The following is an 11,416-nucleotide window of genomic DNA, read 5'->3' as shown; positions in this document are numbered from 1 at the left end:
AGTGCCCATGACCTGCCGTGTCTCAGGTCTGCTCCTGGGGCCTGAGCCCTGACTGTGGGGCAGAGGGGGCTGGCCAGGGACAGGTCCTGTTGCCATCCTTCCCCCCCGCACTGCCAGCCCATCCATGCCAGCATCCTCTGGGGTCTGCCTTCCTCTTACCTGGCTGCTCATATGAACACCACCAAGGAGGCTGAGAGTGAGGGTTTGGAGGGCTCCTGTGCGAGGCTGGTCTGAGACCCGCAGAGACCCACCCGTGGGGTGGGAGGGGGACACAGCATGTTCACAGACATTGTTCCTCTTCAGTGCCTCTCTGGGGTCTGCGTTTGTCCATGGTGGCTCTCACCGCTCCCAAAGCCACCTCCACCTGGGTTGCTGCACACTGATTCTATACAAGTGGTCTGCATGTGTGGCGGGCGGGGTGGGGGGGCAGCTGTGGGAGGTGAGCCCGCCTGCCACGTGAACTTCCCACAGCCACCTGCTAATGCTGCCGTCAGCGCTCACATGGAGCACCTTGTGCTTACCTGGCCACCTGTGCCTCTCACCCCCTGCCCCCAGGGCAGGTCTGCATTGAGCCATCTTGCAAGCAATGAGTAAATACCTACTGTGTGCCAGGCTCTGTGCTGGTCCTGAGAACCTGGGCAGGGGATGGAAGAATACAGCTCCTACTCAGGGGATGACAAAGTCATTTTCAATGACAAGGAGATACCTGTGCTGGTCCTTAAAGGGCGAGGGGAGTCTGCCTGGCAGGGAAAGGAGGCAGGAACTGCAGGGCTGAAGGGACAGGGTGGAGAAACAACAGCTTGTGTCCTGGCAGCCACGCAAAGAAGTGAGAGGCACTGGGGAGATGTGGTCGGTGGTTTCACCGAGGTTCAGGGCAGAGGCTGTGGTGTCCTTGCAGCCCAGTTAGAAAGGAGCAACCCCCCATTTCATCCGACCTCCTCTTCCCCCGCTGTGTCTACATGTCTGTTCTTGACGTCTGCGTCTCCATTCCTGCCCTGCAAATAACTTCATTGGTACCATTTTTCTAGATTCCACATATATGTGTTAATATACGATACTTGTTTTTCTCTTTCTGACTTAACGTCACTCTATATGGCAGGCTCTAGATCCATCCACATATGTCCACTGCTATATGTAGAATAAATAGCTAGTGAGAAGCTGTTATGTAGCATGGGGAGCTCAACTCGGTGCTCCATGATGACCAAGAGGGATGGGATGGGGGTGGGGGTGGGAGGAAATTTCAAGAGAGTGGGGATATATGTATGCATATAGCTGAATCAGTTCATGTATGGCAGAAACTAACACAACATTGTAAAACAATTATATTCCAAGTTTTAAAAAAGAACAAACTAGTGCCCTAAATGGGGATAACTAAAAAACTGAATGTTTTTGAGAATGAAGCAAATTACAGAAGAACGTGTACAGCCTCCTTACCTGACCTTTGCAACATGTAAAACAGCACTGCACATATATAATACCGTAAGTTAAACTCCGTGAAATTGCCGATGGTTGGCCCCGTGACACAAAATTAGCAGTTGCGTTTGGTTCAACCTCAGCTGAAGTCACAAAGGATGTTACATTCAGAGCATAGAATAGCACCCAGCCGTGAAAAGGAACACACTGTTGAGGCATGCAACAACTTGCCTGGACAATAGGGGACTGTGCTGAGTGAAAAGAAGCCAACCTCTGAAGGTTACATACTGTACAGTTCCATCCATATAACTTGCACAACATGGGAGAATTATGGAGCTGGAGCACAGATTAGGCGTTGCCAGGGGGTAGGGAGGGGGAACGGAGAGAGATGACCACAGTCATGAAAGGGCAGCATGGGAAGTGAGTCAGAAAATATGGATTAATGCATGTATGTGGAATCTGGAAAAATGGTATAGATGATCTTATTTGCAAAGCAGAAATAGAGACACAGACGTAGAAAACAAATATATGGACACCAAGGGGGCAGGGAGTGGGAAGAATCGGGAGACTGGGATTGACATATCTACGCTGTTGATCTACGCACAAAATAGATACCTGGTGAGAACCTGCTGTATGGCACAGGGAACCCCACTCAGGGCTCTGTGGTCACCTAAATGGGAAGGAAGTTGAAAAAGAGGGAATGTATGTATACGGAAGATCCCCTGGAGAAGGAAACGGCAGCCCACTCCAGTATTCTTGCCTGGGAAATCCCATGGACAGAGGAGCCTGGCGGGCTACAGTGCACGGCTTCACAAGGAGTCAGACAGGACTTAGCCACTAAACAACAATAATCACACGTATATGTATAGCTGATTCACTTTGCTGTCCAGCAGAAACTAACACGACATTGTTAAGCAACTAGACTCCAGTAAAAATTCATTATAATAAATTAGGAAAACAAACCATAGACAGTGAAATTTAAATTTTATTAAAATTTATATCCACATAGAAAAAGACACTAAATTTTTTACAATGGTTATCTCAAAAAAAAAAAAACAATGGCACAGGGGAGTGTTGTGATGAACAGTTGTGCACCTTGATGATGGTTGTCACAGGAATCTACACGTGATGCTGTTGTTCAGACCTAAACACACATGCTGCTAAGTCACTTCAGTCGTGTCCGACTCTGTGCGACCCCATAGATGGCAGCCCACCAGGCTCCCCCGTCCCTAGAAGTGCTTTAATACTGGTGAGATCTGAATCCCGCCGGGTTGGTTCTATCATCGTCAACACCTTGGTTGTGTTCTCGTGGTCCAGTCGCTCAGTAAGTGAGCACTTGGGGAAACAGGATGAAGGGCATATGACACCTCTCTGTATTATTTCTTGTCGTCTGTGAATCTAGCATGAATCTCGAAACAAAAAGTTAAAACACAGAGGGCAAGGATGAATACCCAATTTAAGAGTTTCCTTGTGGGACAAGGAGTGGGTTATACAGATGCAGAGGGGTACATGGGGGATTCAACTTTATCTGTTAGGCTTGACTTCTTAAAAAAAAAAAAAAAGAAAAAGAAAAATCTGAAGCGAACAAGGCCTCAGGTTCTGCAGAGCTGGGTGGTCTGCGCACAATTTTCTTTTTATTCTGTCACCAATTTATGTTTGAAATCCTAAGTCTTAAAAAGCCGATCTTGGTTAATTCCCATCATCCAAGAGGTGGGATGCAGAGGCCCGAGTGCGGGAGCGCGTAGGAGCAGCCCCACCCAGCCCCGCTGCCCTGTAGTGCCCAGGTGGCCATCCCAGTGAGCCCCCCTGCCTCTCCCCGCAGCCCCCGGAGAAGGAGGGCGCCCTGCCCCGGCAGGTGGGCAACAAGACGGAGTGCGGCCTGCTGGGCTTTGTGCTGGACCTGAAGCAAGACTACGAGCCCGTGCGCGCTCAGATGCCCGAGGAGAAGCTGTACAAGGTCTACACCTTCAACTCCGTGCGGAAGTCCATGAGCACCGTCATCAAGCTGCCGGACGAGAGCTTCCGCATGTACAGCAAGGGCGCTTCGGAGATCGTGCTCAAGAAGTAAGGGAGCCGCGGTCTACGCAGGGGCCTGGCGCAGGCCGGGGGCGGGGCTGTGGGCGGGTCCGGGGCGCCCAGGGCTTTTGCTGCTGCTGCTGCTGCTGCTGCTAAGTCACTTCAGTCGTGTCCGACTCTGTGCGACCCCATAGACGGCAGCCCACCAGGCTCCCCCGTCCCTGGGATTCTCCAGGCAAGAACACTGGAGTGGGTTGCCATTTCCTTCTCCAATGCATGAAAGTGAAAAGTGAAAGTGAAGTCGCTCAGTCGTGTCCGACTCTTAGTGACCCCATGGACTGCAGCCCATCAGACTCCTCTGTCCATGGGATTTCCCTGGCAAGAGTACTGGAGTGGGGTGCCATTGCCTTCTCCAGCTTTTGCTGCTATTTCCTCTTAAATGGAAAACACACTGGGGCTTGGACAGAGGGAGGGCAGGAGGAGAAGGGGGCGACAGATGATGAGATGGTTGGATGGCATCATCGACTCAATGGACATGAGTTTGAGCAAACTCTGGGAGAGGGTGAGGGACAGGGAAGCCTGTGTGCTGCAGTCCATGGGGTCACAAAGAGTTGGACACAACTGAGCGACTGAACAACCTCTTAAATGTTCATGCAGAGAGTTCTCCCTTTCCCCGCTAAGTCACTGTCTCATCAGGAAATTCTACCTATTATCACCCTTGGAGCCCCCTCCTGTCACTTCTCTGAGTGTGGAGCTGGTTGACAACACAATTTTCATTGTTAGCCAGTCTCATCTGACTCCAGGTGTCAGAAATAAACTCGGAGAACTAAGCAAGTCAGGCCCCCTCGCTGTACCCGTTTTCCCATTTGTACCTTGAGGGGGAATCAACCCTTGTTACACATTGGAATAGCACCAAGGAGATTTCCCCAAACGCTGATTCCTGGACTCGCCCCAGACAAACTGAATTGGAACCTCTGACCTGAGGCTCAAAGGTGGGGATTTGTTCAGTGCTCCCCCGAGCCATCTTGATGTGACCGGTGGGGTCAGAAACCCCTCACCTAGGTTTTATGCCCTCTGAAAACCATTTTAGCTGTGAAACTGCCTTTTCAGATGATATCTTGTGAAAATGAAACAAAGTAGATAGGCTCTTGGTGGATGGCCTGAGGGCAGATACAGTAACCAGGCCACCTGATTTCTTTTTAGTTGGTCCTGATTTCAAGTTCTTCCCTGGTAGCCAAGCTGGTAAAGAATCTGCCTGCAATGCAGGAGATCCAAGTTCAATTCTTGGGTCGGGAAGTTCCCCTGGAGGAAGGCATGGCAACCCACTCCAGTATTCTTGCCTGAAGAATCCCATGGACAGAGGAGCCTCACAGGCTACAGTCGATAGAGTCGCACAGAGTCAGACACGACTGAAGCAGCAATCAGCAACAATGGATTTCAAACCTGCCTGGGGCCCAGTGGCCAGGACCATCCCAAGCGTTATGGGAGAGGGACTGGACGGGCCCTGGATGACCGACCCCGGCCAGTGCGGGGCGTCACTTGGGATGTGGGGGTGTGCTCCGAGCCCATCGGCAGGAGGGTCCTTGGGCCTTTGGCTGCACCTTACCGACCCCTCTCCCACCTCCTCCAGGTGCTGCAAAATCCTCAACGGGGCAGGTGAGCCTCGGGTCTTCCGGCCCCGCGACCGGGACGAGATGGTGAAGAAGGTGATCGAGCCCATGGCCTGCGACGGGCTCCGCACCATCTGCGTGGCTTACCGCGACTTCCCCAGCAGCTCTGAGCCCGACTGGGACAATGAAAACGACATCCTCAATGAGCTCACCTGCATCTGCGTGGTGGGCATCGAGGATCCCGTGCGGCCCGAGGTAGGTGCCCCACCATAGCACCCTGGGGAGGGGGCGAGGCGGGGCATCCAGCCTGCTGCCGGGCGACCTGGCATACGCTGCCTGACCGCTCTGAGCCTCAGTGTCCCTGCAAGGCCCGCTGGTCTCCTCTGGACCTTCTCCTACACTTTCAGACTGCTGAGACCAGCGAAGCCACACATGTCTGCTCGGGCCCCGGGGCAGAGCCCACAGCCTGGCAGGCAGCGTCGCTCTGCCATGGGGTCTGTCCTGGAACAGTCCACTCGATCACCCAGAGACCTTCTCTCCGGGGCTCCGGGGACAGGCGTGGGGTCTGCCTTACCCTGGAAGCCTCAGAGGAGTCAGGATTTCCTGTCAAAAATCCACAGGCCCCAATTCCAAGGTCCCTGCAAAGGAGATGCCCACTAACAAAGGTCACCGCACTCAAGAAGACCCCAAACGTGGGCATCCCCGTCAGCAGTTTAGAGTTCTCTGCATGCAGACCGAGGTTCCCAGTTAGTTTTCCCTAGTGATGCAGCGGCAGTCTGCCTTCGTCAGGTTTCCAGGGCAACAGAGCGGGAAAGTTAACTGAAGGTCACATTCTCAAGCCGAAGGGAAGGAGGAGGCATGACCGTGTCCCCTCCCCACAAAGGCTGAGGGAAGTGATGTAACACGTGCATCTGTCGGGGCGCTCGGCTGATACAGTGGGTCTTCCGTCTTCTTTAGCTGAATCTGAATTCAGCTGGAGATTTGCAGGGTTGGGGGAAGACGGGAAGTGCGTGATCAGTTGGGCTGCCCAAGCTGGAAGGGGGATGTGAGAAGAGGAGAGAGCAGCCTTGAATCACTAACCCACCACTGTGGGCAGGCAGAGTGCACTCACTCACCCTGGGAGCCAAAAGTGGGGGCAGGACACAGGAGGGGACGGCCTCTGCTTCCTTGAGGACTAACGCAACTGCTGGGCCTGGAAGGGCTTTGATTGTGGGATTTGGTGATGGCCCCTTGGGAGTGTTACAGACCAGGGTTCTCGGCCCGCTTAATCAATAGAAATTGATATGAGGCCAGACAAGGCATTCAGGCAAGGCTTTGTTGGGGCCCCTGCTGCAGCAGGGGGGAGCAAGAACAAGTAACAGGTTTCTTTAGGGGATCACCCACCCCGTGGGCGGTCTTGTGAACAGAGCGCATGCACAGCACTCTGCTTTTGCTCCCAACTCTTCCAAGTGGCAATAGGGTTCTCCTGGTCTTTTTTGTATCTTGTTGTCTATAATTTGCCCCAACTGGGCATGCATGCAGTCATTTGTTGTCCCTTATAGTTTCTTTTTAATTTGTTTTATTTATTTTTGGCTGCCCTGGATCTTCATGGCTGCGTGCAGGCTTTTCTCTGGTTGTGTGCAAGCAGGGCTTACTCTCCAGTTGTGGCGTGCAGGCCTCTCATTGTGGGGGCTTCTCTGCTTGTGGAGGACGGGCTCTAGGCATGTGGGCTCAGTAGTTGTGGCAAACGGGCTTAGTGGTCCCGTGGCACATGGAATCTTCCTGGACCAGGGATCAAACCAGGGTGCCCTGCATTGGCAGGCAAATTCATAACCACTGGACCACCAGGGAAGTCCCCTTATGGTTTCATTATATTCTGTTGCTTGAGGAGATGCCTGCCTAGGTGCTAGCCCTGCAGTAAAGGGTCCCAGGCTGCAGCCTGTCTCGGGGCCACCTTCCTCCACCGAGGGCAACTTCAGGGTGCCCCACTTACCCTGTCACCATCCTCGGGGGCGTCTCTGGCTGTTCCCTGCTCTTCTTGGAGCCTCCATGTCCCCTTCTTTCAAGTGAAAGGGAACAAAGAAGCTCCTGCCCCCCAACCCTGCAAATCCCCAGCTGAATTCCAAGCTCCTGGCCTCTGTGTTGTAAGATTCTGCACTCTAAAGACCAAGTGAAACCTAAAGGTCACAGACGTGGCCTTTCGCATTTAGGCAACAGGGAGATGGGTCAAAACTGTGAGTTTGGGCATCAGACAGACCTGGGCTTCTGAGTCCCTCAGCTGTGTGACCCTGGGCCAGTTACATAACGTCTCTGAGCCTCCATTTCCTCATCCAAAGACTGGGGATAAGAATAGTATTCTAAACACACACACACATGCCTCCTTCCTCCCACCCAGAGCCTAAAACAGCAAAGGCAGTTAGTGCCCCCGGGGCTTAGCACCAGAGCCGTACGCTTTTGCCTACAGCCTGTACCTCTCCCTGGACACACTGCCATTTACCAGTCTCCCTGGGGGAGTGCCCGTTCATTACCAGCTACTAATGGGATTGGGCTTTGCTGTGATGTGTTATACCCTTACAGGCGACTGAGATGCACAGTGCACGAAGCTGGCCTGCGGCTCCCCGGGCTTTCCCGTCCCCAGAGCCCCCTCCAACCCCCATGCCCGAGCTCCTGCCTCGTCACCCTGAAGCAGGGTGGAAAGCAGCATTGCACACACAATATGCTGTTTCCTGGTTGTGACCCTCAGTGGTGAGAAATGTATTTTATGTCAAGACTCAGCAAACACACACACTAAACCAAAATATGACTCTCAGAGTAATGTGATGCACTAAAGTATTTTCTGTTCTCTCCTATCTCTTCCTTTATTTTTTTAAACACTGGTCACCACCCACAGAACTGATTTCACAATCCACTAAAGGGGCAGGACTCAAGGTCTGAAAGGCTGATCTAGTCCAGACACCTTCCCACACTCCCAATTTGCAGAAGAAACACGGAGACCCAAGCAGGGCCAGTGAGGGGCCCACAGTCTCGCTGAGTGAATCCAGGTCTCCTGCCTGGAGCCTCCTCCTGGAGGCCACAAAAATGAGAGGGCAGGTAGCTGTGGGTCAGGGGGCTGAGAAGAGGAGAGAGGGCCTGAGAGGGCTGAGCGGAGTCCCTGCTGTTTTCTGTTGACATGAAAAATATCCAGAGAAGCTGGCTTTAGGCGCAGACACTGGGAGGGAGTGTGGGCTTCCCAGGTTGACGCCAGTGGTAAAGAACCCACCTGCCAATGCAGGAGACCTAAGAGACTCAGGTTCGATCCCTATGTTTGAGAAGATCCCCTGGAGGAGGGCATGCAACCCACTCCGGTATTCTTGCCTGGGAAATCCCATGGACAGAGGAGCCTGGCGGGCTACAGTCCATGTCGCAAAACATCGAGTGCAGCTGAAGCTACTTAGCATGCACGCTGTCCACCCCGCAGGGCTGGGTGCACGGTCGGCCCGCACTGGAGAAAGGGGGCCTGATCCCAGCCCCAGCTCGGCCACTAGCAAGCCACTTCTCCGCTTCGTGCCTCAGTCCCCTCATCTGTAAAATGAGCGGTTGGCCTGGGGACTCCCCAGGTCCCCGTCTGAGCCAGCAGCCTGGGAGGCTTACCCTCAGTCAACACATCCTGTGGCGACCTCTGTCTCCCCAGGGCTCACCCTGGGATGTGAATTTAGAAGCTAGAATTGTGCTGGAAGGAGGGGGCTTACTGGAGGGAAGTGGGTTCTCATCCCGCCCCTGCTTCTCCTCCCATAAGACCTCCTGTACATCGCTGCCCCGGGCCTCAGTTTCCCCACCTGAACAATGAGGAAGTTAGACGTCCACATGTGAGGGGCACGACGGGATTACTGGCGATGCTAGTGAAAGTGTTGAATCTCTTCACCTGTTGACTCAGCATCTCCCATGAGGCGGGGATGAGACTCAGGGCCTGAGGAAACCAGCAAGTATGGGTTTTGATTTATCTGGGTACTTTAGGCTAGGTGATTTATGGAAGCAAATTCAACAGGTTCAATGGCACGAACAGGGTGAAGTAGCCCCCATGCCAGCCCCAGACCTGCAGTCCCCACCACAAAGGCAGCCACGGTCACTGGTGTCTCAGGTTAGGGTCACGTGCGTGCATGCTCAGTCACTCCAGTCATCTCCAACTCTTTGCAACCCCATGGACTGTAGCCCACCAGGCTCCTCTGTCCATGGGATTTCCCAGGCAAGAATACTGGAGTGGGTTGCCGTGCCCTCCTCCAGGGGATCTTCCCCACCCAGGGATCAAACTCACGTCTCTTATGCCTCCTGCATCGGCAGGCGGGTTCTTTACCACTAGCTCCTCCTGGGAAGCCCTCACCCTAACCTTTGGGAGGAGTGTCTCTGCCTACAGGGAGAATGTTTGTGAAAGTTCCCAGGACAGCCGTGAGGCCGGCCAGAGTGAAGGGCCCCACCTGGACCACATCTAGGGTCCTACAAGCCTGGTCAGATTCGTGTGCAGCTGCTGCAGGAAAGGAAACTCTGTGTCCCTCAGTTTCCCCATCTGTCAGGGGGAGAAACTCTCATTACCTTCCTCCCTTGAAAAGACAAAGGACAGCAGAGGTTGAAACAGGCTTGCCAACCACCCGACTCCCACCCCCAAGACATAACTGCAGTACATTTTCCAAGGCTGATGGAAGCCAGTGAGGATAAAGCCGTCAGGAGAGCCACGGCTGGAGATTTGCCGTGTTATCCGGGGGCGTTTGGAGCCCTTGGAGTCACAGACGACTGCTGTCACCAGAAACAACAGATGTTTTAAAGCCTTTATTTAATGAAAACAGGAAGCGCCCGTTTCCTGGCTGGTTTTCCTCAGCGAGAAATATCGAGGATAATTTTAGTGGAAGAAGGAATTTTTTTTTTTTTTTACAGCTATTGTATCTATGGGGAAAGCACATTTCAACCAGACTGATGCCTCTGGGGCTTGAGTCTTTATCCTCTCTGCATCCTCCCTGCCCAGAACAGTTAGATGTTCCTTAGCTGTGCGTCGCATAAATGAACGAGTGAGGTGTTAAAAGGAAGGGCTAAGCAGCTGCAGAAGGCAGCGCATTGAGTTGGAGGGGCCAAGGATGGCTCCTGAGTGGAGAACGTTTCATGTGCAGGATGGCAAAGATCCGTGGGCACAGAGATTCAGGGAGAGAGGGTAGTCCTTGCTGGACGGGACCACACAGGCAGAGGCAAGGAGGTGGGATGGGATGCTGGGTGTTTGGAGACTCTTGAAAACCCCAGATGGGTTGCTTTTCCTTTTTTAAAAAAAAATCTTTTTTTAGGTAGACCATTTTTAAGGTCTTTATTGATTGTTACAATATTGGTTCTGTTTTATGATTGGGGGTGGTTTTTTTTTTTTGGCCACGAGGCATGTGGGATCCTAGTTCCCCAACCAGAGATTGAACCCACACCACTTGCATTGGAAGGCCAAGTCTTAACCACTGGACCACCATAGAAGTCCCCCTCAGGTTGAGTTTATGAGGGAACAGGTTGAGAAGGGAGCTTGGAGCTGAATTGGGAGGGTTTGCACGTGCCCGTCCATATCCTCTCTCACGTGGGTCAGCCATCGAGGGACTTGAGCGCAGAGGTGTTTCATGATAACCCTCACTGACTGAGCGCCTGCCCTGTGCCCAGGCCTCAGCGAGGGTTCTGAGCAGCCGGCAGCCCCCGCCCGCAGACCCACAGCCTAATGAAATGAAGGGTGAGGGAAAGTGTAGATGCTTGCTTGGTGCATGAGAGCGTGAAACCAGACAGGACTGAACACGGCAAGGATGTCCAGTGTAGGGGGCACTGCTCAGAAAGGAAGCAGAGTATATCTCGCAGTGGCCAGGGGTTTCCAGATCTGTCCCCGGTCTCCGCCCCCAGTCAAGGCAGGTCAAAGACTCCTAATATACCTGACCCAAAAGCCGTGGTGCGGTGCCCACCCTATCCCACCACCCCAAGCACCTGTTCCCATGTGTGCTCCAGGTGCCCGCGGCACCCCACCCCCACATCTGCACCCCCGCTCTGCACCCCCTTCACCCCTCTGGAGCAGAAAGAGCAGACAAGGACACCTGGGGTGAGGTATCTCGCCAGCTTCCCCCACCCCATCATCACCAGCAGGCACTGGCCCTGAGCTTGGTGCCATTTGCAGGTCACAGATTTCTGCAGCAGCAGTGAAGGGTGGAAACTACCATCCCATTTTATAGATGAGGAAACCAAGGCTCAACGGGGAGCCTGGGCAAAGCCCAGCTCAGCCTTTTGGTCCCTGAGCCGTCTCTCCCCAAAGCAGAGGTGCCTCCACTGCACAGAGAAAAGTGTGGGGGCCATAAGAATTAACCTCCTCCTTTTGTCCCAGTCTGGCTTGTTGGGGTGAAGCTCAGATGGTAGGGATTACA

General features: G+C 53.4%; 1 protein-coding gene across 5 annotated transcripts in view; it reads left to right on the top strand.

The window, feature by feature from the left end:
- Window positions 1-11,416, top strand: part of ATP2B2 (ATPase plasma membrane Ca2+ transporting 2) — a 136,824-nt gene that overhangs the window by 100,514 nt on the left and 24,894 nt on the right. For all 5 annotated transcript variants that reach the window (XM_055556990.1, XM_055556986.1, XM_055556988.1 and 2 more), the window contains 2 exons: window positions 3,236-3,477; window positions 5,060-5,294. In XM_055556990.1, coding sequence (XP_055412965.1) covers window positions 3,236-3,477; window positions 5,060-5,294 — 477 coding nt within the window. The remainder of the gene's footprint in view (window positions 1-3,235; window positions 3,478-5,059; window positions 5,295-11,416) is intronic.

This window comes from Bubalus kerabau, chromosome 20 (genome assembly GCF_029407905.1).
Source record: "Bubalus kerabau isolate K-KA32 ecotype Philippines breed swamp buffalo chromosome 20, PCC_UOA_SB_1v2, whole genome shotgun sequence".
NCBI lineage: Eukaryota > Metazoa > Chordata > Mammalia > Artiodactyla > Bovidae > Bubalus > Bubalus kerabau.
The sequence above is the reverse complement of the archived record's forward strand: the minus strand, read 5'-3'. Positions and strand labels throughout refer to the sequence as shown.